Source organism: Dermacentor silvarum, chromosome 9, assembly GCF_013339745.2.
Source record: "Dermacentor silvarum isolate Dsil-2018 chromosome 9, BIME_Dsil_1.4, whole genome shotgun sequence".
NCBI lineage: Eukaryota > Metazoa > Arthropoda > Arachnida > Ixodida > Ixodidae > Dermacentor > Dermacentor silvarum.
The window spans coordinates 86,447,427-86,473,194 of NC_051162.1; the positions used below are offsets into that span (position 1 = coordinate 86,447,427).

The 25,768-nt window shown below is 45.8% G+C and overlaps 1 protein-coding gene across 1 annotated transcript; it reads left to right on the forward strand.

The window, feature by feature from the left end:
- The first annotated feature begins 886 nt into the window (after positions 1-886).
- On the forward strand, positions 887-12,940 carry LOC119465363 (extracellular serine/threonine protein kinase four-jointed). The gene has a single exon (XM_037726150.2). The coding sequence runs from the start codon at positions 1,537-1,539 to the stop codon at positions 2,758-2,760; it is 1,224 nt and encodes a 407-aa protein (XP_037582078.1). The 5' UTR covers positions 887-1,536; the 3' UTR covers positions 2,761-12,940.
- The last annotated feature ends 12,828 nt before the right edge of the window (positions 12,941-25,768 follow it).

The window sequence follows — 25,768 nt, forward strand, 5'->3', positions numbered from 1 at the left end:
CATGAAAGGAATGTTCATATCACGCGTTCTCCTTTCCGTTCTTTCTCCCAAGCACGTGGAAACAGCGGTGGGCCCATCTACAAACAGACACACACTCACGTACAACCTTTTTCCTCTCTCTCCCAATTCTCCCTTTCCTCTCTTCTGTCATATACAAAATGGACTGGATGCGCCAATATATCTACATAAGAGAAGAGAGCGAGATGGACGACACGCAGAACGCATCCGTCGGCTGCTGCTGCAAGGGCGTGACTCCGCGGGGCTACAGCTCCCCGCTGCCCGTCGGTCGCCGAAGTGCAGCTCCAGTGAGGAGCAGCCGCGTCCTCCCAGAGGACAACAAGACGCGGCGTAAAAAGAAGCAAGAAATAAACAAAAAAAAAGGAGAGCGAAGGAGAAGTAAAAGAGCAGTATGCCGAAGAAGCATCGCCGCCGCATGTGCTCGCCCGCGCCCAGAACCGACGGCATCCGTTGCGAACCATCGGAAACCTCCTCTCTCATCAGTCGCCTCACCTCCGCATACACGGGCAGCGAGGCACAGCTACCTCCCCTCCGTTAACCTTCTCTCCAAGCGGTGTACCCCCCACCAACAATAATAAAGCACCAGCTGGAAGAGAGAATACCAGCCGCCACAGCGCGAAAGCCTCAACTCTCTTCCCGAGGCGCATGGGCGAGCGACACCCTCTCTCAATGTGTCCCCCCCCGCAATCCCCCCTGGTCGGATCCCCCTTCTGAATGACGTATACAACTCCCCCCGGAGGGAGGAGACTCGTTGCGAGAGACAAGCCCCACGCCACCCCCCCTCTTCTTCGAGCAAGGGCGCTGCCGGGTAAAGAACTTGCCGGCCGGCCGCCGAGCGCTTTTCCAACCGCGCGCGTACCCTCTCCCTCCCTGGCCGGCGTGGCTGCCCGGCCTGGCTGCGAGAGCGTGCAGAGCGGCCCGTGCAGCGGCCGCGAGTAGACAGCTTCGTACGCGCTACGGCACGCACCACGCGGTCCCCCGACGTGTGCCTTACCCCTCCGCGCAGTGGTGGTGTACGGCCAGTTGCTATCGATGCGGCGGCGCGCGGCGGCTGTGTCGGTCGCTCCACTTCAGTTGAGGGCCGAGGTATAAAGGCGCCCCCACGCCCAGTGTGGGCCGTCAGTCAGCCGTGTGACTCGGTGCCGGATAGTGCCCGGAAGACATGTCATCCCGGCGGCGGTGGACCGACGCGCCAGCCACCACCTACGCGCAGCCGAGTCGACTTGCCCCGGGCATTGCCGCACATCGCCCGATCCGGAGCGTCCACCAGTGTTGTGCCTCGGCAGTTTGTGCTTCATCGGTGGTGCAGTGCCGTCGTCGTTGACGAAGTCCGACGTTGCGGGGTGTGCTCCTTCACAATCCTGGGGATGCTCTCCGGCCTTCGTTGTTGCTGCTGATCGACGCGAGCACGTGCTGCCATGCGCGGCGAGCCCCGGCCCTTCGGCAATCGGCTCCTTCGGTCCGCGATCCGTCTGCTGTGAGCGAGCGCGGACACTTCTTCTCCGGCAGCGGGGACCCATGGATGCAGCCATGCGTTGGCGCAGGACTTGGCTGGCCACGGCGGGCCTCGCCTTTTGCCTCGGCATGACCGTCGGCCTGCTGCTCCCTTTGAGGGAGCTCGCTCGCAGCGGCAACAACAGCAGCAGCAAGGCGGAGGCCGGCTCGCAGCATGAGCGGCCGGGCAATGCGTCTTCCAGCGGCCCCCCTCCGCCGCCGACGGGGAGCGCCGCCGCAGCTTCCCGTGCGCTCAACGGATCGGACCTGTCGCTGCTGCCTCGCCGCTCCGAGAAGGGCACGGTGCGAGGAATTTTCTGGGCGGGACCCGCGGAGCGACTGGTCGCCGCGGGCTCTCTGGTCAGCGAAGAGGACGTGTCTCGGTGGCGGGCCACCGCTAGGAGATCGACCGTACGCGCCGTGTACGAGGGATGCGGCCGCATGCAGAACAGGCTGATCGTGTTCGACTCCGGCGTGCTCAGCTGCGCCCGCTACCGCCAGAACAACGATCAGATTCAGGGCGAACTCTTCTCTTTCTACTTGTCCCGGGAGCTGGGCATTCGGAATCTGCCACCCGCGCTGCTGACCCGGGCCGCCGGTCGGAGCTGGGACCCCGTGAGGTCGAGCCTCGAGCTGGCCCAGTGGCGTTCGGACAGACCGGTGGTGCTCACGAAATACGTGGATGACTTGGTGCCCACCTTCATTCCGGAGGAATTCCGGTCGCCGACCACTCGTCGGCTGCATCCGCCGGACGTCGCTAACAAGTCGCAGAAGGAGATACGAGACCTCATCCAGTGGTCGGACTTGATCGTCTTCGACTACCTCACCGCGAACTTGGACCGCATCGTCAACAACATGTTCAACCTGCAGTGGAATCCGGACATGATGAACGCCCCCGCGCACAACCTGGTTCGGCAAAAGAGCACGGGTCTCCTCGTGTTCCTGGACAACGAGTCCGGGCTCGTGCACGGCTACAGGCTGCTGGACAAATACGAAGTGTTCCATCGATCCCTCCTGGACTCACTTTGTGTCTTCAGGAAGGGCACGGCCGATGCCGTAGCCAGACTCACCCGTGACAGAGACATAGGCCGGAGACTGTACAGTGCTTTTAACAGCAGTGATCCCGGCATGGATAATTACCTGCCTTTCCTGCCGGAGCGCAGCGTCAAGATCCTCAACAAGCGGCTGGCCCAAGTGAACGCACAGATACGCAGGTGCATGGATAAGTACGGCCATGTTCTACGGTAGACCCTTCGACGACGCTTAGACCGAGAACAATGGTACGTTGTTGGACGACTCGCAGGGGGTGAGTTGTTTCGTGCGGCAAAACATGTTCGCTCTTGTGATACGTACGCAACGTGATGCCGGAGTGAGTGTTGCGCGCGTTGCCCGGCTCGGTGTTGCTAGCGCTGTGCGAGCGGTCTCCAAAGATGCGTCTCGGCCCAGGCAGCGCACGGATAGTCAAGGTGTGTTCTGACTTCCTCGTTGGTATACGTTACGCGGCTAGCGTGGCGAGACGTAAAAAATGTGGAACTCTTTCTCTTGTACGAAGCAGGGCCTGTACTGGCAGCGAGCTGAGACAATCGGATGAGATTACGTGACCGTCGCTGCAGCTGTAGACCAAACTTTTGTTTATACGTATCTACCCTAGAATGTTGTAAACTTTGGACATGCTCCGAGGGCGGCAGTGACCGAGAACCTAAATATGTATTTGTTAGGTAATTTATGAAGTGTTTCTTCCTTTTATTGTGTTTCTGCCACGTCTAGCGAGCGATCTATGGCAGGAGGTTTGTTGCTGCAGACAGACTGGGCAGTAGGTAACTTTCTGGTGCCTTCTCGAGAATCGGAAAGCCATTAGTTCACTAGTACCTTGTTCAACGCTGGCTAACGCCGCCTGGTCTCCACAGTTGAGAATTTTGATAGCGAGCAAAATTTGCTAGCGAATGTTTGAAACAGAAGAACGTTGGTTGCTCACATCACTATTGAGCGAGAACCAAATTCATGCTACACGGGATCTTGTTACAAATTTGAATCTGATATTTTATTTAAAAAAGGAAAATAGATTTCTGTCCACGTGTTCACTAGTGGTCTCCACAGTTTTGCAATACATCCAGCAAGTTTTTCCACTGAGTGCTTGCAAATACTTTCAACTTCCACTTTTGTTTATCTCGCGCAACTCTATTGCCAACCGTAAGAAAAAAAATACAGTAATTTTGCGAAGCCTTCAAGCGAATCTTCTTCGTTTTAGAAGAGAAAATATCGTAAGATCTTTATGGAACATGATGCCACGAATGCCAGAAGGTTCTATAACACCGAATTTTCTCGCAAAATTCTAAACGCCCATTCAAACGCACTGGACCAGCAAAGTATTCTGCGCGTTATGAAATGCTTAAGTATCACGTTACCTAATTATTTCACGTCCTTCTTGCATTGCTTGTTTGAAAGAAATTAACCAGAAAGAAAAAAAAACCCCTACGGAAGCAACCCGGTGTTTCAGTTATTAACGCTTCAAGCCTCTCTCAAAGGAAGACAGAAAGCGCGGACGTAGTAGCAAAAGCACCGCCATCAACCAGCTGTTTCAATTGATAACGGTTTCCAACCCTTGCGCGGGAAGAAAATAAAATTGAAGTGTGGTCACGATACCTACACCCTCCAATCGAAGGGTTATCAGCACCATCACCCCCTACCACAAATAGATAAGTCACACTAGCTCACGAAGTCCTAAACTGTTCTTGCACTCGGTCAATAGCTCAATCAGCGCGCACATCTTTAGAGAACCGTGTTACTCCTCGAGTGTTCGTGACGAGCAATGAGTGCCTCATCCCTGGCGCTTTCGCAGCTGGCCTAAATCGTTTCCTCAAACAGAGATCACCATCGAAACGCTAGAAAACACTTCCCCCACTCCCATAGCACAGCGGGGAAACATCGACACGCACGCCGCGAGCAAGGTGCGAGCTAACGAGCAAGGCGCGCAAGATATGGCGGATGACCCAGCCCAAGCCAAAAAATCGTGAACCAGCGCACACTCAGTGTACACTTTTCTTCTTCGTCCCTTTATTACAACGCGTTCTTTTTGTTTCGTGCCCCCGACGTTCCTGGTAGCGAGTTCTTTAACGCTATAGCACCGCGAAAAGCTGCGACGAGCAGCCCCAACAAGGAAGACGAAGAGGGTTGAGAGGTTGACTCCTCGGAAATGGTCCCGTCTTCGAGAGAGGCGAAGAAGAGGGCTTGGGGGCGAGGAAAAAGGGGGGGGGGGAGGGGGTTGCTCGCCCGCCCCTTAATGAGGATTTCATGGCGATAGCTCCTCCAACCCGCCACCCGTCCGTGCGTCCTCGCTCGAACGTGTACACTATACGAGAGAAGCGGCACCCTTCTGGACGAACAGCCCAAACAGGTCGCTCACGACGCTCACCTCTGCAACAGCAACGGTGTTGTGCACGCGCGCTGGCGCGCGGCCATGGTGTCGTGACCCGCGTCTCGTTATCAATTACCAGTGTTTGCCCGGCGTTCTTCGTGCGTGGCGCGGCACTCGCACCCCCTCCTCCCCCCAACGCAAGCTCCCTGTTCGCCCCCCCCCCCTTTTCGTCTCTCCTGCCTCCCCTCCCGACCAATCGGCACTCTCACGACGTAGCTACCGTTGTGCCACGATGGTCACGACCTGGCTCTTAACACGCACGCAATCAACCCTCGATGCCGCGCCCGTTTCTCAGTCCCGTTTTCGACGCTGTCTCGAGGCTCGTGTCGGTCCTTCGTGAGATACACGGAGCCAGCGTGTACGCGAGATACGGACGTGCACACGTAAGAACCACCGATTCGCCGTGATGGCTAGTCATACTAACAAGTCACCTAAGAAATTTTCCCTCGTCCGTCATTCTGTCGTCAGAGCTCAACAGTTTACAGAAGGTTCTAGCAGTCCCAGCAGCTGTCTTTCGTAGCCGTCCTTCGTAGCTGTCTTTTCGACGAGTCGTCCAACGGATGGGATGGTCTTTATGGTGCTAGTATGTGAAATTTATGCCGCTAGTACGTGAAAAGCATATCCGCGTCATCGCACAAGTAAATGTGCCCGACAACAGCACCCACCAAGTTGTCAGCTTGTTCCACATGGTTCCCAACGGTTTCTGTCACGGAATTTCACTCTTGGGCTAGTTAGTACTTGGTCATTTAGAACGGAATCAGTTCTAACAGCCGAAGCAACTATGTTTTTGACGTCTCGTCTGACAGACTGAAACGTTTGTACGCACATGTGCTTACCACTTGAATCGTTATACATATGTGGAAAAACCATGCGAATCGACATCTGACCTGTCTGATCACCAAAAGCGTCTACGTTTCGGACAGGTGTTTGGTGAGGTTTCGAAAGGTGTTTAACATTCCTAGCAGTAATCTTTTCCATTCGTCGTCCGATTGGTAGTGTTTGATAGCCCAGGTGTGGAAGGTCATCGGTATCAAAGTGCTCAATGGGTGTTAAATGCACACCAAAGGGCCTTGCTTTTATAATCTAATTAGAATTCTCAAAGACTTGAAGCATATTCTGGCGGTGTATGAAGGCGTATAATGCCGATGCAAGAAAAATGGGAATATTCATAGATATGCAAAACAGCACTATTTCACCCAGTAAAAAGAAAGTTTCCGATGTACCTCTTGTCTGGCGTTTGCTGTCACGAGAAAAGTCATCAGTATTTTGCTTTCAATTTTAAGTGCCGCTGTCGGAGCTTCTTTTTCGCACTTCATTGGCACGAATTAAGCGGATTGCGAGAAAAAAGAGTTAAACGTGGATGTTACATTACCAGCCAGAAAGAAAGGGAAAGTAAATAGAGAAAGGCAGGAAATTATATGATATGCATACTTATGTGCACAAATAAAATGTCACTATTGCCAGCCGTATGCTGTGCCAAATAGCTAAATGTTGATGTAATAGATGCCCGACGTTTCATACCAATTATTTCTGCCGGAGACGTTTCGTACATTTGCGTTAGAAAAGTGCACTTTGAGACAGCGTAACATAATAAATTGTTGTGCCTTCCGGTTTGAGATGATGATATCCCTGCCAATGCGCATACAGTTAAGTGGAAAATACGCCTTCTCGACTTCAAAACTTACACTGAATTCACTCGTGTCATGCCTTGCGCTCAAAGCATGTGCATTATGATGCATGGGGCAACCAGAAATATGAAGTGTTTGTTGAAAACCATCCCTGAACTTTGTCACTTCTAAGTGCGTCTTTAATTCTTAAATGTGGTAGAAAATATGATACGCACGTTTGCAGCAATTTATTCTGCAATACGGGTCCTCTTGCAGGTGGGCATTATGTAGAAATGTCAGTGGACTAGCCAAAATTTTATGTGTTAAAACGTCTTATGAGGATACGTCTTTTTTAAATGCAGGTGGAAGAACGAAACATAAGGTTATGCCATACATGCTACCACTTTATTAGCGTTAAGTCATCGAGTTCGCATCTATATGCTCGTGATAAGAAGCTATGGCCTCTGATTAGCATATCTGATTAGTCTCTTGGTCGAAGATGTTGCTGTAAATTTATTCACTACTCACAAAATTCTACATTACGAGTGAATACTGGAATATAAAGGTTCTAATTTACACATTGACAGAGATGTTTTCAAGTGCGCGCCTATCAAGTAAGGACGACTCAAGTTACAGGAGAGAAAAAAAAAAACAGCCTAAAGAGCATTCATGCTGCGGATATTGTATTCTCATAGATTTCGACGTCATAAATGTTAGGTAATTACTAGAAGCTAGAACCCACATGAAGTTTAAAGCCGTTTGCAAATTATGGGCCTTTGGCGCAATGCAGCAATAAATTGCGTGACCTTGTGCAATGTATACTGCCGCTGCCATTTCCTTGTTCAGCTCTACTGAGTATCAAACAAGAGGATGGTGGCCCGTAAAGGGTTTTGTGGGAATTCCACTTCTGTTAGGCATAAACATGAATTTAATGTACTCGAAGCTATGTCGGTTGGATGTTTTAGCTGGAACACATCGCCCAACAAACTGCACGCTATAATTATTTCGTTGCAATTTGTCCCTCTCTAGTTGTCACACCGTTCCGCGAAGGCGTAACTTTTGCATTTACTATTAGGGAATTGGGGTTAAGCTGAAGCAGTTTCTTACGCATCGTCCAGAAAATATACGGTATGAAATTACTTGGTGTTAACGCTTCCGCAAAGAAAGAATGCGCGCTTGTGGTGCTGGAAAGCATGGGATTCAATCTCACCGTTTTAGCACTTACCCGTTAAGTATTAGCTTGGGCAAGAGAATTTTCTTTGAGACTAACATTGCTTCGTTTGAAAACGCATGCATAAAACACTGAGACATGCTGGAGGTGGTTTGATGCAAAGCGGGTTCTTCCACTAATAGTACTAGACGCAACAGAAAATTACGCCAGCAAAAGAAAGAAAAAGAAATTATAAATTTTTGAAGAAGTAAGTTTCAGTAGTTTTAGTACTGAAAAACGAAGGACTCGCCAGTTAGCCCCTGAGAACAGCGCATTGACATGGATTCAACCTAAACGTTCGCAATACTTCGTTTATTTCCTTAACCTCTTCTGAAAAGGGATTCTCACCAGTTTATAAACTAAAAGTTGTTTTAGTTAGCAAACACAAAAGGAAAGGAAAGGCTAGTTCCCAGGACAGGGTCGCATGAGGAATGTCATTGATAAGAAACCCTATCGCCGTAAAGCGCGCGGTGAGAAGGCTCCTTGATTTTAGCTTAACGGAGGTCCGCGCTGCCTGGATGGAAATATGCCTGGAGAGACAAGAGACATGCATGTATAGATATATAGATGGAGAACAGGAAGGCAAGGGACGTTAGCTATACTAGGCATTGTCCTATTAGCTACACACACTTACGGAACGAGAGAGAGAGAGAGAGAGAGAGAGTAAAAGAAACAGAAGAGACAGGAGTTTAGGTTGATTACCTGCATTAGACAAGCCATGGCGTCCCTGTACTCGGACGTTTAGGTGCGTCGCCTTCCCAAGCACGCGCTATACAGGCGTCATATATCCGTCACGTGGGAAAGCAAGGTGGTCGTTACACAGACAGGAACCCGTCACCGTGGCTACAGTGAGTAAGAGGGCTTCTTCCTTAACAAGCTCGCGCGACTCCAGACGCGGAAGAGCGTCAGTCGTAAAACCGCAACCGTCCGCAGTGCGCGTCGGCGAAGGCCTCGCCGGCTCGTAAACAACCGCAAAATACCGCGATCGTCATCTTTACAGCCCTGGAAAGAGTGAAAGAGAACGAGCCGCGCATGTAACGCTGTGTATTACCGACTGGCCAGTAGCGCCGGCGGAAGGCGTCAGCAGAGCGCGCTTAGAGAGACGCTTAGGAGGAATATTAGGTTAAGCTGCCCAGAAAATTACGCTTCTGCGAGCGAAAAGTGGCTACAATCACTTTGAAGGGAGGATAAGTTACGCGATACACACAAGCGAAAGATGTACTGAGGAACCCTTGAAAATTTCGCACCAGCACGCTGTGACGTCATGAAGTTTGAATTGAAAGCGGCGGTTGGTGTCCAATTAACCGCTTGTCGGTAGTCGATATTACATTTCAACCGGAAGGAACCGAATAGTTGGCCTTGTAAGTTCGAAATACATGAAAGCAAGTACCATGAAGGCTATTAATTCGAGACATCAGACTGACGCACCAGTGCCGCGGTTCCTGGGAAAAATTGAAACATTGTCTTTTTTTTCATAGCTAGCGATCAACTTTCTCCCGACAAGCAAATGAAAGTTGAGAATTTTAAGCGAGCGTTTACCAGTGCAAAATGATTTACTGTTGTTCTCTAGTGTTTGCTTGACTGCACTCATTGGCGTGGCTCTCTTACTATCTCACACCTGACCCGGTCAGAGAGCAACCTTTACGCTACCACTTACAACCAGCCGCTCGAATTAGCGGTCCTAGTTAATGACTTTCCGACGAGTGGCGTTACCCCCTGCGTTGGTTCGTCACCGCTGACCGTGCTTCACCGCGGGTGGATTTTTCGTTGGCGAGTGCGCGTGTGTTCCAACTCAGCAGGAATTGAGACGTTTCTGGAGCGGTAGAATTAATGGCGTTCCTCTCTGAAGAACCCTCAGCGGCACCGCGAGCACCGTCCATCGTAGTTCGGATACCACTCCAAGTTTTTCGTTCTTGCTTTACCCTTGCTTCGGCAGCACCGTTTCTTCTTTCCGGAGGTTCCTTCGTTTGCTTTTAAACCGCCTTACTTCATTTTGTTGTTTTGTTGTTGCCTCTTTCTCTTCGCATTCCTGGTCCCCCTCTAGGCCTCCCTGCCTGGTCGAAGGCAGCCGTCATGACCCCTCGTGGAGCCTGGCTCATTTAGTACGTTCCCGGCAAGGCCTTCAACTGCACCTCCCCCCCTCCCCCATTCCCCCCTCAGCTCCCTCCATTTCATTTGTTCAAACGCTTCGCTTTGATCGCTTTCGAGGGGAACCGGCGCCTGCACAGCTTTGGGGCGCTAATCGTTTCGGTGTCGACCAGAGCAGCCCCCGCTTGTTTCGCACTGCCTTCGCCATTCAGTTCGGTACTTTCTTTTCTCGCCTCCACGCGTTTCTGCGGCGCACCTTGCTCTCTCGCATACCGTTGAGACACTCGGGGTGATGTTAAATGCAAAGGGGGGCTGTTTGTCTGCGACATTCTTTCTCCATGCGTGTGTTTGTGACTGCTGGTAGTCCAGCCTCACTGCACTAAGGCATCACGTTCTTTCGAATGGAATCAAATCGTGTCAACCTGCATTTGTCATTGCTTGTAAAGCTGGCAGTCAAGCCTCACTACGTTAGGGAGTTATATTGTTCCCTCAAATTAGATGAAATAGTGTGTCAAGGTTTATTCGACATTTAGTAAGTGCATTGTTCTTTTAAATCGAATCGCATCGTAACGAGCTCTCTTTGACATCGTCAGTGATCCATAGAACCACAGAGAAAAAAACACAGACAATAAGTCCAGACAAAAAAAAAGAAAAAAAAAACGAACAAGGAATGACTTAATTGACCGGGCCTGTGACCACAATCGCATAACATTCGAGCATAGTTGAAGAATAAAGAACATTTGGGTGAACCAGCAGCAGTAGCACACATGCCGGAAAAGAAAGGTACGAATTACGCAGGTCTAAAGCAAAGCTTTGAATATATGTGGAATGAAGCTCGCGTGAAGTGGTTAATCAGTTCTATAAATTTGCCTATTTCATTCCAACGTCTTGGCGTAAAAGAAAGTGGCGCGCGTACATATTCTCTTACTCACCGGTGCTGCGCAATGATATACACACGTGATTATTTTTTTCAAGTATGAGCTATTCCGCAAGACAGAAGCAGCACCCATGAGCAGTAATCGTCCGCAAATCCCGGAAGGGTTCGCGCAGAAATCTTCGCTTTAATAGACAAGCGTAGATGATAACAACTATGTTTGTGTATTGAGACATACTGAATACAAAAGCAAGAAATTGTGATACTTACAGCTTAAACTCTAGGAAGTGAACAGCTTAAAGCCGTCTGAGAAACACCATCTCCTGCATTATATGACACGATAGCCAGTAGGAAATTTCGCGGCTGTGCGAGTTCCACAACCTTTTAATATTGGAATGCACATTTGAAGGCTGGTGGGACTTTTTTTATTGAGTTTATTGCAATTTCCTTTACGAGGTACGTTGAGGGGCCGGAACGTTGCTGGAAATTTGTTTAAGGCCATTCTATTCAAACTTACACCATGAATACAGTAAATATTGACGCGTTTTCTTCGCTGGCTCACTTTGACTAAACATCTTGTTGGTCAACCAAATGAATGAAAGAAAAAAAAACTTGTATTTATCATGTTTTGTTCCAGTTGTTGGAAAATAGACAAACAGCCTGTGAGTTTTGCAGAAAATGTATTCACCTGGTTGCACAAAGCAGTCGTTCTTGTTCGACTTATAGGACATAAGGACTAACGATCGCTAAAAAAATTATGTTAAATTGGTCTGACTACCACTTTTGGTGTCCTTTTCCAGAAAACTTTCTCTAGTGCATTTCGCGCAGTGCTAAGAAATATAATTCTCGCCATTACACTTCGACATAACAAACAAGTACTGTCATATTTAACTGTTTATCCATACTGTCAAGGAATTGAACTTCTGGCGTCATGGCATCGTATTAATTGTGAAAAACTGCTTTTCGATCAGTTTTGACGGGACCTTAAATAAGGGTGTATTTAGTTTTGCAAGCACTTAGTTTTCTATTGCTGGTTTTCGTGATCGCTTATTTTGAAGGTAAGACTAAAACCCATGCACCAAGGGACATTCTCCCTTTTGTTATTTCTTAAAGCAGATCGATGATTTCATGCCCAAAATGTCGTAGAGCATTTTTTATAATTCTTGTGTCAGGACCCGTGAACACATGAATGTCTTACTTTGTGATTGTAATTTACTTTTCACGCACGTGCACTTGCTAATTCCTAGAGATGTATTCATTCTCGCAAGTGTTATTATAGTGCCGGCGCAGTTGCTTGATTCACGTGCAACTCTATTATGATGGATGACAAAAAGTTAGCATTTCATTATTAAATCTCGCAATATATTGAGGTAATTTTGTTCAATACAGTAATATTAAATTATAGAGTTAGTGTAGATTGGTTTCATTAAGCTATTGGTCTGCACTCGGTTGAATGACAGTGATTTACTTCTATGAAGCTCAATGTATTGAAACGTGGCTTGTTGCCAGTTTCTTTAATATCTTTGCATAAGGCGAAGTCATCTCTGTAGTAAGAAAAGTTACTTTTGGCAAACTTCACTTTGTATTGCTTCCTGTGTGGCGTAATGGTACTGTTGAACATTTTCTGTACAGACGTCAAACCAATAGCATTGGGCGTTTTCTATAAGAAACGCCACTATTAAGCCCTTATAAGGGCTTAAGACGGTGTACCGTTTTTAGATTCTGTGCCTGTTTTAAGCCGTTATAAGAGCTTAAGACGGCACAGAATCAGTAGGAAACCGATAGACTCGCTAAGAAGGCTACTGTGGAGACCTCTAGCATCTAGAGTTAGCGGTGTGTATTGTTGTTCGCAAAGCAGCGTCGGCTGAAACAAACCTGTATACGTATTTTCCTGTTGTCGCGAATCGGTTCTTGCAAGGCTGAGACCACGGGAGTAAAATGTGCTAGTCCCTGTACATAACTTCACATCTCGTGGTTTTCAGTCCTTGCATGAACAATTGTTCCTCTTTACGTGCTTGTATGGTATCACGAAGTGTGCTTGCCCGAAAGTGCGCATGCGCATGCAATGCCGTATGTGACTGAAAAAGAACATATTGTTCACAAGGGTATGTGCTTGTCCTGTGTAATTTATACCGTGAACTATTGTAAAATAAGTAAACAAGAGTTTTTTTTCTTTTCCTAAATTATATGTAAATATGATAAACAAAATAAAAGCAACGTTTTTACAAGACAAATTGCGCAGTGATATCGTCATTTCCTCTTGTCAGCGTGCAATGTGCGCACTTCTTGAGTTTCAGATGGTGGCTTTGCAGTATGGATAACTTTTAGGAATCGTTCAGTTGACACTTCTTGGAGCTGTTAATACGCTTCCTAACCAGCTGTACCTCCAGAATCGAGGAGTTGGCTGTTGAAAAAGTGCCAGACGTCGAAGAGGAGCCACACGTGGTCGAAATAGGGTCATAGTGTAGTAACCAGAAACAAATAAAAGCCAATCAAAAAAGGAATGCGAACTCTTAGAGCCACCGACAGTCAGTATAACAAAAACACGTGCGTTTATGTCAGCAACAGAAGGTATTCAATGCTGATCGCACCCGTCGAAAGAAACCACTTTAGTGTACACTTTTTAGTCGACAGTGTTTCTTACTAAGACAAATTAAATCTGCGATCACAGGGTTGTGACTCTTGTAACCAGTTGTGACTCTGGAGTTGTCAGCTTGTGTCTGTCGCTCAGCGCTGACGATACGGCTCACAAAGCATTCCAGATCAACTCAATGTAGCTACTTATAGTTTATGCACTGATTATAGGCAGGACCACAGCAAATAGTATGTGCTTTAGGTGGTGCCATTTCCACTAGCTGACCCCGGAAACAGCTCGGAGGAGAACCATGGGCATGAAACCGTCCAGCACAACGTTCCGTGTTGCAGGTTTGCTTAATTATCTGCAGTTGATGACACCGATTGTGCGGTTCTTCCGCTGTGCATCGGCTGTTCGAGTTTCCCACTCTTTGCATTTTAATGTCATCGTTGTTGAACGGCAGCAAGTCTTGAATCTTTGCCTAATGACTTGAACGTTTTTCGGGAAAATTTAGTTTCCGTGAAGCACCAAGTCCTTCGTCCCCGCGGCGTCTTCGATTCACGGGCAATTTATCACAAAAGCGATTGTTGCGACATTCGGCGTAATAACTTCCTCCTAGTCGTACAGAACGACATCCCGGAAATGAGACTGCCATTTCCAGGGCCGCCGGTTTGTAATTAATATTTTACAGATACCTCTTTAATGATTAATAACGGCCAAGACGTAAAATAGAACCAGTACAATGAAGTCCGCGGACCTATTAATCTTAATGAGCTCATTCGGTGCCCCTTTTATGATTTAGTGCGGCGTAACTGTCTAGTCCCTCATTTTAGTATTTAATTTTGTTATTATATAGCTTGTGTAACAGATTGACGCGCGCTTGTTGCTGTGAAGCAGCTAAAACAAAACATTTTGCGCGTCATATAAAGTGAACAATGAAGTCCAAAACGGTGCGGAACGCAGAATGGCAAGCATACGGAGAATAGTAGGTATCTTTTCCTGAATATGAAGCAAAATAACATCACTGCAGTGAATAAAACAAGCTTCTGTCCACTTATTACGACGCCGCTATGCCGACGGGGGCTGCGCGATGTTGGATGACGTGCAATAGACAATGGACCAGCTGTTACCAGCAATGACGGCATGGCTGTAAGAGAGATACCACTTAATTGGGAAGCGTAACAGAAAGTCTTGAACTACATGAGAGCACCGACACTTCGCCCATATGGAGACCACGTCGTAGGCAGCGTCGGTGGTCAGCATAAAGTGGTTGGACGCACTGTTACTGGACCGTGCACTACAAAAACTTCACGCTGATCAGGGTGGAAATTTGTCCAAGGACAAAAATCACCATTTGGGGAGCACTTTCCTTTCCTAGCGCTCTACTTGTGGGCTATGCTGTCAAGCCAAGAGAGCTATAAAAGTGGAGCGTTTATGAATAAAAATAGAATGGGCGACAACCTTTAGAAAAAAAAAAACACTGCTGTGCAAGATTGATGACTGCTTTTTGGGATGAAATTTCAGGCCGGAAGATGGAAAATTTCTGAAGTGTTTGTGGTTTATGCAACGACATTTCATTGTTAATATAATAATTCAGTGATGTCCTTGCAGACGAAGTAGGCATGCAGCGTTTTTATGTTAAAGTAGGTTTCGCTTTTACGTTTTAATGACGAACAAAAAAGAAAGAAAAACTCTTCGTTGACAATACGCATTTCGTTAGCTGTGTCGCGTTTCCAACGAAGGTTAGCTGTGATATGACATGGCGACGCGGTGGCCTTATTCCAATGCGGGCCCTGTGGAAAACAGCCGCATACTAAGGTCCCTCTTGTGTTCTCTAATGAGGCACTATTATTTTTGCGACTGCTAGCTTACAATTGTACTTCAAGGTGAAAGGCTCACAAATCACTAGGCATAACGGAGCATGAAAAGTAGCAATCATGTAAAGGCGAAAGCGTACTGCCCCGAGCCAAAACTTATAAACACAAAATAATTCAAGCGGTTTTCGTAGGCAGATAAAGCTAAGCTAAATTTTCTTTTTACACCAGCCTATGTTGTACTGCTATTTTCTGAAGTGATTTTCAGAGCTGTTTAGCATCACGGATTTTTACTTTCTTATTTCAGACAAGGTTTCTAAAGGCGAGCGGCAATCATCGGTAAAGGTTACCGGATACCTTATCGTTTGTTCTAACACTGTATCATTGTTCCGAAGAATTTGTTAAATGCGCAGTGGTGTTAGAATAAGGGAAGTTTTCGCAGCTTGAAACGAAATAATTAGGGGGAACAACAAGAAAACCTACATGTTCTCCTATAGTGCCAAAATATCTGTGAATTTCAATGGACGTAAGGCGTACCGGTTGATTGGTACTTGTGCAGATACATGTAATTACTTCACATAAGATAACTGAAGATGCTGATGACAAAACTGCAGAAGCGTAGTTTTTTTAGAATATGCAATTATACATACGATAGAGAATGCTATCCATATTGAGAGGTTATATATGTTGGGCTCTTAAGTTGTGCATCCGCTGCCACTGGAATTTAAGAAATTGCAAGAGGTGTATGTATAACCAATTTCCTAGCATAAGTTACTGTGCTGCCGCAGAACTTGTACGAAATACTAGAATGGCTTAGAAACACCTAATGCCAGGCGCGTTAACCTTGTATAACGTGACGTATATTGTACAGACATAAGGCCTCACAGTAGAACAACACCATGAATTCCCGAACTTCTGTCCTAATGCTGCATGATTCCATAAAACATGGCGGCCCCCATTTCACCCTTGTCACAGATTCATGATCATTACCTCGCTGTGCTACACACACAGACAAAACCGAAAGGCTTTCAACTAATCTCATGCTGCAATGTTCCTAGCGATAAATGTTGCCCGCTTTCAAGATTCCACTGCTACTTCTAGCGTCACTGACATTACTTGAGACGGGTAGTCGCAAAGATCAGATGTCATATCAATAGGGACGCTCAAGCACCAAATTGTTTTGTTCAGAAGAGACACAACAGCAAAATTTAGGTTTGAGATAGCTTGCGCGCTCTGATTTATTGCTTTATTTTATGGTAACGGTTAGAAACAAGTGGGAAAATTACAAACACCTTATTTAAGATGCTCGCTTTTGGGGCCTTTTTGCGGGCAGCCAGAGATGACTTATTTCTCCAGAGATCCCCTGCGTGCCAACGCAAGGAATGCAAAACATATTGCGCCGTATGTGTAAGCAGCGAGATTCAAGCATAAAGGTAACGCAGTCGCAAAGCCGTCCCAGTTCATCATATGAAATACTGAAACTCTTAAATAACAGGAAGCCGGTACGTCGTGATTGCTCTGACAGCAGGCGCGTCGCTATCACAGCATTCATTAATCACATTCAAGACGGCCCTCCGTAGTGGATATACGCTGGCGGCTAACGAATGTGGATTTAATGAGCGAATTCATCAGGGGCAGCAGACAGAACAACGGGGGCGGTGTACAAAACTAGCGATTACAGAATCGGTGAGTCGGAAACAACCATGCGACGTAAATAACCATTCGTTTTGGTAAAGGGTAGTTTCCTTCGTTTTCGCTAACCGGAAAGAGAGAAAATAATGGATGGCTGGCAACAGCCAGTTAGTCCAACTGAGTCTGGTTAATGAGCTGCAAAACGAATTTTAATGGCGAAAGAATAAGATAATAAAGACCTGCCCTTTCTGGGCAAATAGGGATGTAAATACACTTTAATGTCATTCAAGTGAACAGCAAAGATATTAAAAGACGTGAAAAAAAATAGTTTAATGGAAGCAAGAAATTATACCGCCTGAGTTAAACACAACGACCACAACCAAACAAAGTGACTTCTGTGCGAGTTTCACTTCAATGGAGGGTTCACAAATTTGCGCGAAACAAACTTGTTAAAATGGTTATACACAACACCGAATGGTGTCAGTTGTGTCGATCAAAGAGATGCTGCGAGAAATGCTCTGTTCAGTGCTTGCAGTGCATGCCCAACGTGAATGGCAATGAGAAATATGTATCTGGGTGTCATGGCTGTGCTATAGTCAGGGTCAATTTAGCAGGGCTGCTTCGAAGCCTAACGGAGCATGAAAGCGCACTGCTTTCTGTTGACGCGTCGAACTTCAATTTCGGCGAATTGATCTTGTTCCCTAACCTGGAGTCAAGAGTGCAAAAGTGACAAGATCGTAATGTTTTATTGAAGGAAGCGTCCTTTAATGGGAATGTTGCGAATCCTCAGTGTCGAATGTTTGTCAGCTATCACTATTACGGAGACTGGCATGTGTCATACTTCTTTATGCATTTCTACAGCATATGCTTTGAAGAATTGTCCTGTTTCACACGCAAGCACTTTTACAAAGGGAAATTGGTAGACTGAAAGTTTTGCTGCGTGTTCTTGATTTTGCTGCATGTACAACGCGTGATAATCACAGGAGAAGTTGTTGACATGCACTAGCAATTTTATTTTAATAGCTACCATATTGCTGAACAAAAGGCGCTTGTGCCTTGGCTTGAAATTTCCTCAGCTAAGAGCTCGGATCTAAGGTTAGAGATCGACTGATCCTTTATCTCAAGAGTTTCACCTCCCTAATTCTAGTTCCACAGGCTTCATATTGTGCTATTTCTGTTGGTTGCACAAGAATAGTAAACTGAGCTAGTTGGAATACCTTCATATGTAGCAGCGCAGTGGAGCGACACGACGAGAAGAGACTACAGAAGCGCTGTTGTCTTACCTTAATCCTTTCAGACGCTATGTACACAATTGTGCATACCATCTTCTTTCTGGGGCTTTACGTGCCAAAACCAGTTCTGATTATGAGGCACGCCGTAGTAAAAGGGCTCCGGATCAATTTTGACCACCTGGGGTGCTTTAAGGTGCACGACAACGCAAGCACACGGTCGTTTTTGCATTTCACCTCCATCGAAATGCGGCCGCCGCGGCCGGGATTCGATCCCACGACCTCGTGCTCAGCAGCGCAATGCCTTAGCTAACTGAGCCACTGCGGCGGGTAATTGTGTATACCAAGATAGTGTATCAACAGCAAAACATTGATTAAAGTTAGGATACTTAAAATGTGTCCCGTACATCTTGAAACGCTTCTGATTGAGATAGTGCTGCAAGTTTGAAGTACACAGGCACATTGTTATCAGAAAGAGTGTGAAGGTAGATGGTTGGGTATTTTGCCTGGTGGTAAGTATGTCATTGTATGTAGCGGGTTCACTTCTTTCATTGTTTTTCACAGTGTTTTCTGCCAGTCATAACTTTTTAGTGGCTGGATCTTTTCAAGCCTGCTATACATGAAATAGTTGATAGTTGTAACATTTTATGATTCTGAAGATGTAAGACATGCGGTGAAAGTAAGTTCTCAATCAACACAACTAATTGGCGTCTGAAAGGGTTAATCTTTATTTACACGTGACATATATGAATATACAGCGAAACACACCAAACCGTAAAATATCCGTGTCCTTACATATTACCGAAGAACGCACTGCATTAAAGAGATAGGCGGTTGACTCACACACTGATCTGCTTTGCGGAACAAACTTGGAATATTTACGCGGTCATTCAAAGAAGGGCCGAATGCAGATAAAGTCATCGGGGTTGTGGGTGCTCAGTGAAACACACCACCAGTTTCGTGCTTTGTGATGTCGGTGTTATTTTAAAGGTGCCGCTTTCATGTAGTAAGGTGTATATTGGCCAGATCGGGCGATGCGTCAATGTGCGCCTGAAAGAACACTCGAAGTCTCTTAAAATTATGACAAGTTTTTACCGGTCAAGGCATTATAGTTCTTCCGGTTGCACATCGGATTTCGCAAACACTTCTGTTTTATGAGACACAAAGATCAGATTACTCGAGAGGTATACCAGAAGCTTACGATCTCCAGAAGCACGCACAAGTGTGTGTGAGCCAACACCGTATATCTCTAACATAGGGTGAATGTGCATGCTTAAGTAATATGTAACGACACGTGTGTGGTGTTTGGTTTTATTTGTTTCGTTGGAGTTTTTCCCGGATTTTAGTTTTTGGGCGTGTGTCACTGTGCATGTGCGTATCTGTCACACGTCATTTAAGCTTCTGTGGAAAGAAAAGAGCGCTTGTGTTGTCTCATCTTGTACAGTGCTATGTCCCTACGTTGCGCACCTACACGATGAAATTTCGAATAATTTGTAATGTTGCCTGTTTTTAAGCAACTACCACACACACCTGTTAGTTGGTGGTCTTGTTTTAATGTTTGCTTCGGTTGTTTGTTTTAAATCCCAATTGTGTTTAAAATGAAATCAAATACATTTTGTTTCTCCTTCATGAAGAAGACAATACATCCAAGATGTACAGTTTTATCATTCCTTCGCGTCGTAGGTCACATATAATTCGCTTGAACTTCACTGTCCTTGGGTAGCATCACTGTATGAGCAATGTAGTGTTGATACATTGTGGTATTAATTCTATTTCATTTTACATATTTTGAAACACCGTGATGACATATTGAAGGCTAGCCATCAGCCTACGTGATCAATATGCGCAATGTTAATCAGTGAATTATCTATAAGCAACTACCAAATTACTTCACTCCTAACTCTAAACATTTATTGAATCGTCTCAGTTGAAATATCCTTGGCTCTGGCACAGTTTCGTCTAGAATTCTGTAATGCTTTGTAGGAATGGCTGGCAAGTTTCTCTATTATTATCGGTTGACTAATGCACACAAGGATGTCTCAAACAAGGGGTAGATCTGCTACGAGTGTACACTGTGTACGAATCGACAGTACTACTACACCTTGGTCAAACTGCCACGTAGCGCTCTGCTTTCACCTTACGCATACGAAATGGAGAACTAAGACATCGCGCAAAACATATTAATAGTCTACAGTTGTAGATGAACCAGACCAATTATATTGAAGATGCAAGGAATAAATTCAGGCATTATTCGACTAAGAACTACGCCAAGTTAACATGTCTTGTATTACAGAGACAAAGGTACTGCTTATATCATGAGATATGAGTTGTACTTTCTTTATACATCTTGACGTTTCAGTGGCTCAAACCTCATAGTCTATGTGCCTCGTCCCATCTGGTGCATATGGACTACAAAGTGAAACAAAAGTACACTTACTTTGACTGATTCAGATTTCTTAATTTCCTTAGTCCTATTCATTCCATTCAGCTGCTCTACAAGTTCCTCGGCTTTTCCTTAAACGAGTGAAACCTCGAACAGCATATTATTTCACAAGCACAGTGTAACATCTCCGAGGCTGCGAAAAAATTACCGGTGCAAAAACTCTGCCTTTTTTATGTGGAACATATCAAAGAACTGTTCGCAGTGGTGATATTTCTTCGGGATATTGACCCTAGTTGGAGTTACCTTGTACAAGACCTGGTTACTGTTGTGATTAGGCTATAGATACACACAAAACATGTGTGTCCTTGTGTGAGCAATAACTAATTGCTCGAAATGAACCGACTACGCTCAGTTGCGAGCAGACGGCCGTCGTGGTAAATGGCTGCTGATATCCAGTGAGGACAAGCACCTGCGAGGTGCGCTGGGTGTGAGACAAGCTGCAAGTCGGTGCTGTATCTGGTTACAAATCTGACCCCCTGTCAGGCACACTACTTACTCTGCTCTCAAGGAGACAGCTTCAGATCTTCAAAGTGTATGCATGTCCTATTTGTTACGCCGACACCGAGCAACAAGCGAAAGCTGGCTTGTGAAACAACGTGCTCGTCTTATCTCCGGCGCGTTCTTTTTTTGTCTTACTCTTCTTCAGGCGAGCAACTCGTCGTTGAGACACTTTCGACGCCAATGGTGATACTGCATGTATACGTGTGCCTGTGCTGCTTGACATGGTTCACCGAATAGTCTAATTCACTTATTTGAACCAAGTTGAACGCAGCATCGGTAACACGAAAAAAAGAAGATGGTCGGAAGGGAAATGTATCTTCTCGGTCACATGCACGTACCGGTCTTGCAGCAGGAAAGCCGGGATCGATGCGCAGGCGCTGGTGAGTTGCCGTCTGGCATGGTTAATGGCCGCCATCTCGTTGATGCATAGGCCACGTCTGGAACATCGCCGCGTCGCTGTTTGCGCCTGGTTATCAATAACGTGCCCGAATCTCGCCGCTTCGACATACGCAAAACCAGACCCTCGTCGTGTCTCGAATGCGGAGTTCCATGGTAGACGCTATCCATTTCAACGTGAGTGGTCTCTGAGCGGCCGCGCACGTACGAAGGAGCCGGGCGCCGTTCCGAGTATTCGTCTATACAGAAAGACCGAGAGATATCATCGTAGACTGAGCAGTGCTTCAGATTCACCTGCTTCGATTGCTTGCTTGTTATGCGACCCGCCTAAGAACGAGGTCGTACGTGACTGCTGCTGTAGGCTCGTGATCGTTTTACACCAGCAGATGCTTTAAGGCATGCGCGATCTTGTGGCACCGTTAGGATTCTTTGAGGAGGTGAATGCTGTGCCGGGAGCATGTTGCAATTCCCATGAGTCTGCATCACTTTGATGAAGTGAAGCGACCGAAATCACTGCAGTGGGGGTGTACAAAGTGCATTAATACTAATTGTTTTCGACGTTAACGTGCTACATGCCTTAAATCTAGTTGAAAATAACGTTCAAAGTACTATGTTGCTTGGGTTCTGAGTGCGATGACATCGATAACAATTGTTCTCAATACCGATGCATTTTGGCAACCTTAATGCTACATTTGTGGAATTGTCCAGCGGTAGAGCTGGAGTTAGAAATTTCTGAGCGAGGCTAGAAACACTATGTTGAAGGGAAAAGTGGGTTAGTCAAGCGTGAATATGAGTAATGTATACTGGCTTAAAAAGCAGGGGGCATATCGCACAATATGCTACTGAATTTGTCGAGAAACCAAAAGGGAGATTATTTGTATTAGAGTTCTTTTTTCTGTAAGTGCTTAAAATTACTTTCAATAATGCAGTTCAGTAAACGTGATGTACCGCCCTGAGACTTTTAACCAAATTCATCACCCTGTTTGTTGATCATGTGCAGCAGCTTTTCAACATGTGCCATTACAGCAAACTTTTCTCAAGTCTGCTCGCGGGCAGCAAGCTTATGTTTCCCAGGTAAAATGCAAGCAGCATGGCTGGTCAGCAGAACCAAGTATCAGAGCGCTTTGGTCTGTCTGATTGGGATCCGTGGATTGACACGACTGGTCGTTCTGCAGTAGAGTAATTTACTTTGATTTTCAGCTTTTTTTCCTGTGTTACCGAAGCTAAAAATATCTCTCAGATGTTTTCATTTTGTTCGCTGGCATTGTTTTCAGTGTTTTCGCTGCCTACTTTGTTTCTGCACTTTAGTGTCATAAAAGCTGACTTAAGAGAAATTTGTAAGGCAGCAGTCTTCATGTAACAATAGTATCTCATCTCTGCCTATGCATAACTGTGTCCTTGTGTGTCTACATTTTGCTTCTCTGCGTGCGCGTATTGTCGTAGATAAGTGAAAGGCGCAAAGGGAAATGAAAATGAGCTGTATGTAATATGTATACATTTAACGCGCAATAATTAAAGTACGAGATTTCGTACCTCTGCTTATTCGGTTACGAAGATAGGGTTGATTTCAAACTGTAAACGTGGATGCATAAATCATGCCGCCGCTAGACGAAGTAGACAAACAAGAAACAAAAGAACGCGACCTACAAGTAGCTAGCCCTACCCAGTTGGCCTTTCATTTGTCAACTTGTCAAAGATAGCACATATGCTCATGCATTATGGGGCGCATTGTCCTTAAGTTATATTTTAAATCTGTGGATTTACGCAGCGAATTCTTATTGTCAAGTGAAGGTTCAGAAAAAGGAGTACTATTGACAATGGGAGAAGAGTGAAGATCTTAGAGCTAAGCAGTGCACTGGGCCTTCTTGATTGTTCATTGGGACTTTGACTTTAAAACACTAACTACTGTTACAAATACGCAGAAAGCTGGATGATCGAAACACGTGTATGCTAATAATAAAACCAAGCACTAGAAGTCATAAGAAATGCGGTATACACTCAACTCTCAGTGTGAACACCAGTATTCCTTTCCGATGGGAAGCATTAAAACGCAAGGTAATGAGCGCGGAACAAATCCGCCACACACGCGATAAACATATCTCAGCTAAATGGTACAGCATAGTTATGACTACGAAATCTTTACACATCACTATCGTGGGAACGTGGAGATATGACAATGACTTCAACACCCGGCCACTGCGATTTGGTAGCTGCTTCGCGCTGCTTAGCACGAAGTTAATTCCCGGTGGCGCGGGTTGCTTTATGACCAGCAGAGTGTGAAAGACATATTTACGTTATTAGTTAGGTGCCCCTTGAACATCTGCCTATAGAAAATAAATTAATGCAGAGTTGGTCACTGCCGCGTCAATCGAGTGTATTATAAGCTATGGTGCTATGGCCGCCATATGCAACAGTCAAGCGCTTTACAATCCACAGTTGTGTTTTAGGAAATAACTATTACTTCAAAGATGAATAATATATCAGCAAGCGCCACCAACACCTTAGTTTATGCAAAAATTCAATGGATACTGAACTATGAACGTAACCAGGAATATGTCGTCCGATGCATTACAGCTTTGCAGGCATCGGAAGACATATCTGTTTAGAAATTATTCCTCCATAGACGACCAGCATAACTAAGTCCACCAGTGTCTGAATTAAAGCATCAATTCAATTCCATAATGCAGTAAAATACTAGAAAGAAAATTCATGCACCAGTGGGCACACATCCAACGCTATAGTATACATCTGTATAGGCACATCCAATGATTGCATCACATTTCACATGCAGTGCAGCGTGCTTGATATGAACAAACAGAGCAGTAAATGGTGCTGGCATATGAACAGTACCAACTGTCAGTTCAATAGCTCTGATACAATTGGCAGCCTAGAACTTCGGGGTGTGCGAATAAAATTTTTGATGCTGAATCGAATGCGTATCGAACAGTACCAGAAACACATCGAATCTAAACGAACATCGAATACGAAACAGTCGTTTTTAACAGTATTTTAAAACGAAGTTCACATCCTATACATAATATTCATAATATTAGCAAGCCTATGGCATACATTTCACGTTGTGAAATGCTGATCAAATTGATCATTTGATCAAACCTATGATCAAAAAATTTGATCACAAGTTTGATAGAATTTTATGTCTTATGCTGCATGCTAGAGCAGTTAATTTATTCGAAAATAATTTGACTAATGTTTGTATTTACGATTACTCCCTATTCAACATTAAGAACGAATTGAATAGTGCGATATTTCATTCGTTATTTCGAATATTCGTACACCCTAGCTGAGACATATTACTTAAACTCAACCTCAGATTCATATATGTCCACAGGGTGTAAACGAGTCAAACAGAAGTTATTGAACATCCGTTTGGCCGTGCGAGAACTATGCGTCAGGAGACGGTAAGAAAACGGTACGACGACTCTCAGGTTGAAACAGCCAGTATGTCACCAGCGCCAGTGCCGCATTCTCAGCTGTCCCTCAAGGCAGTTCTCTGACATAGGCACATAGTACAGCAGCAAATAAGATGCAGGTAAGGCAACCAAATGCATCAAAGCGTACGTGTTTTAACCAACTGTTAGACCCGACAACAATAGGCGTGTTACAAACTGGCATTCTGCTTGAAATTTTCACCTTCCATCGTGCCCAGTGTATTTCTTCCACAAGAAACGGTGGCATGCTCACACAGTAAATTAATTGTTTAAAGCAATTATTGAATTCAATAAACAAAATATTTGGATTTAAGAGTCAGTGTGTCAATTTTTGCTAGCTTTGCAGCTCAGCCCCGCACCGCAGAGTTAATAGAAACGTGAACTTCAGTGATTCTTCCGTCGTTGAACTAGACTACTGCGGTAGCGACAGGCTCTCAATGCGGAGCCCACCATATTCCTAAGAACTTATTTAATTGCGACACACACAACGTCGTTTTCGTGCACTACATGTGCAGGCGGCCTTCTGCGGTCTCCGAAACACATGCGAGGACGCTACGGCTCTCGGAGTCGGCATGCGGCGCACCACACCCGGCGTAAATTTTGAAAGCTACGCGATAGCTGTTAGCGCATCGTACCCCCAAGTCCACACTGCCGCAGAGACATGAGTTTCAACCGCAGTGGTGGTGTTGGGTAAAGTGTTTTTTCTTCGGCACCGTAAGACGAAAGCATTGATCTGAGGATATGGAGGTGGCTTGCCGACTACGACGCTATAACGATGGCTACGACGTCTAGTCAGAAATGACGGGCAGATGAGCACAACAAACCTAGTTTCGTTCCTTTCACTGCCGTCGCATAAAAGCTAGAGCCCACAAGACAACGCTTTTCAACGCTTATTTACACTGGTGTCCCTGTGGTTCCATTCGTGTTACTAATGGCTAAACTATGCCCCCTTTGTCGCACCGAAACGCTTAGCGTGCGCTTAACTTAAAGTGTGCTTCTCCACACATCTCGTTTGACTCTCAC

What these genes read in the sequence shown, in the direction of transcription:
- LOC119465363 (XM_037726150.2), top strand. Translation starts at nt 1,537, where the DNA reads ATGGATGCAGCCATGCGTTGGCGCAGGACTTGGCTGGCCACGGCGGGC.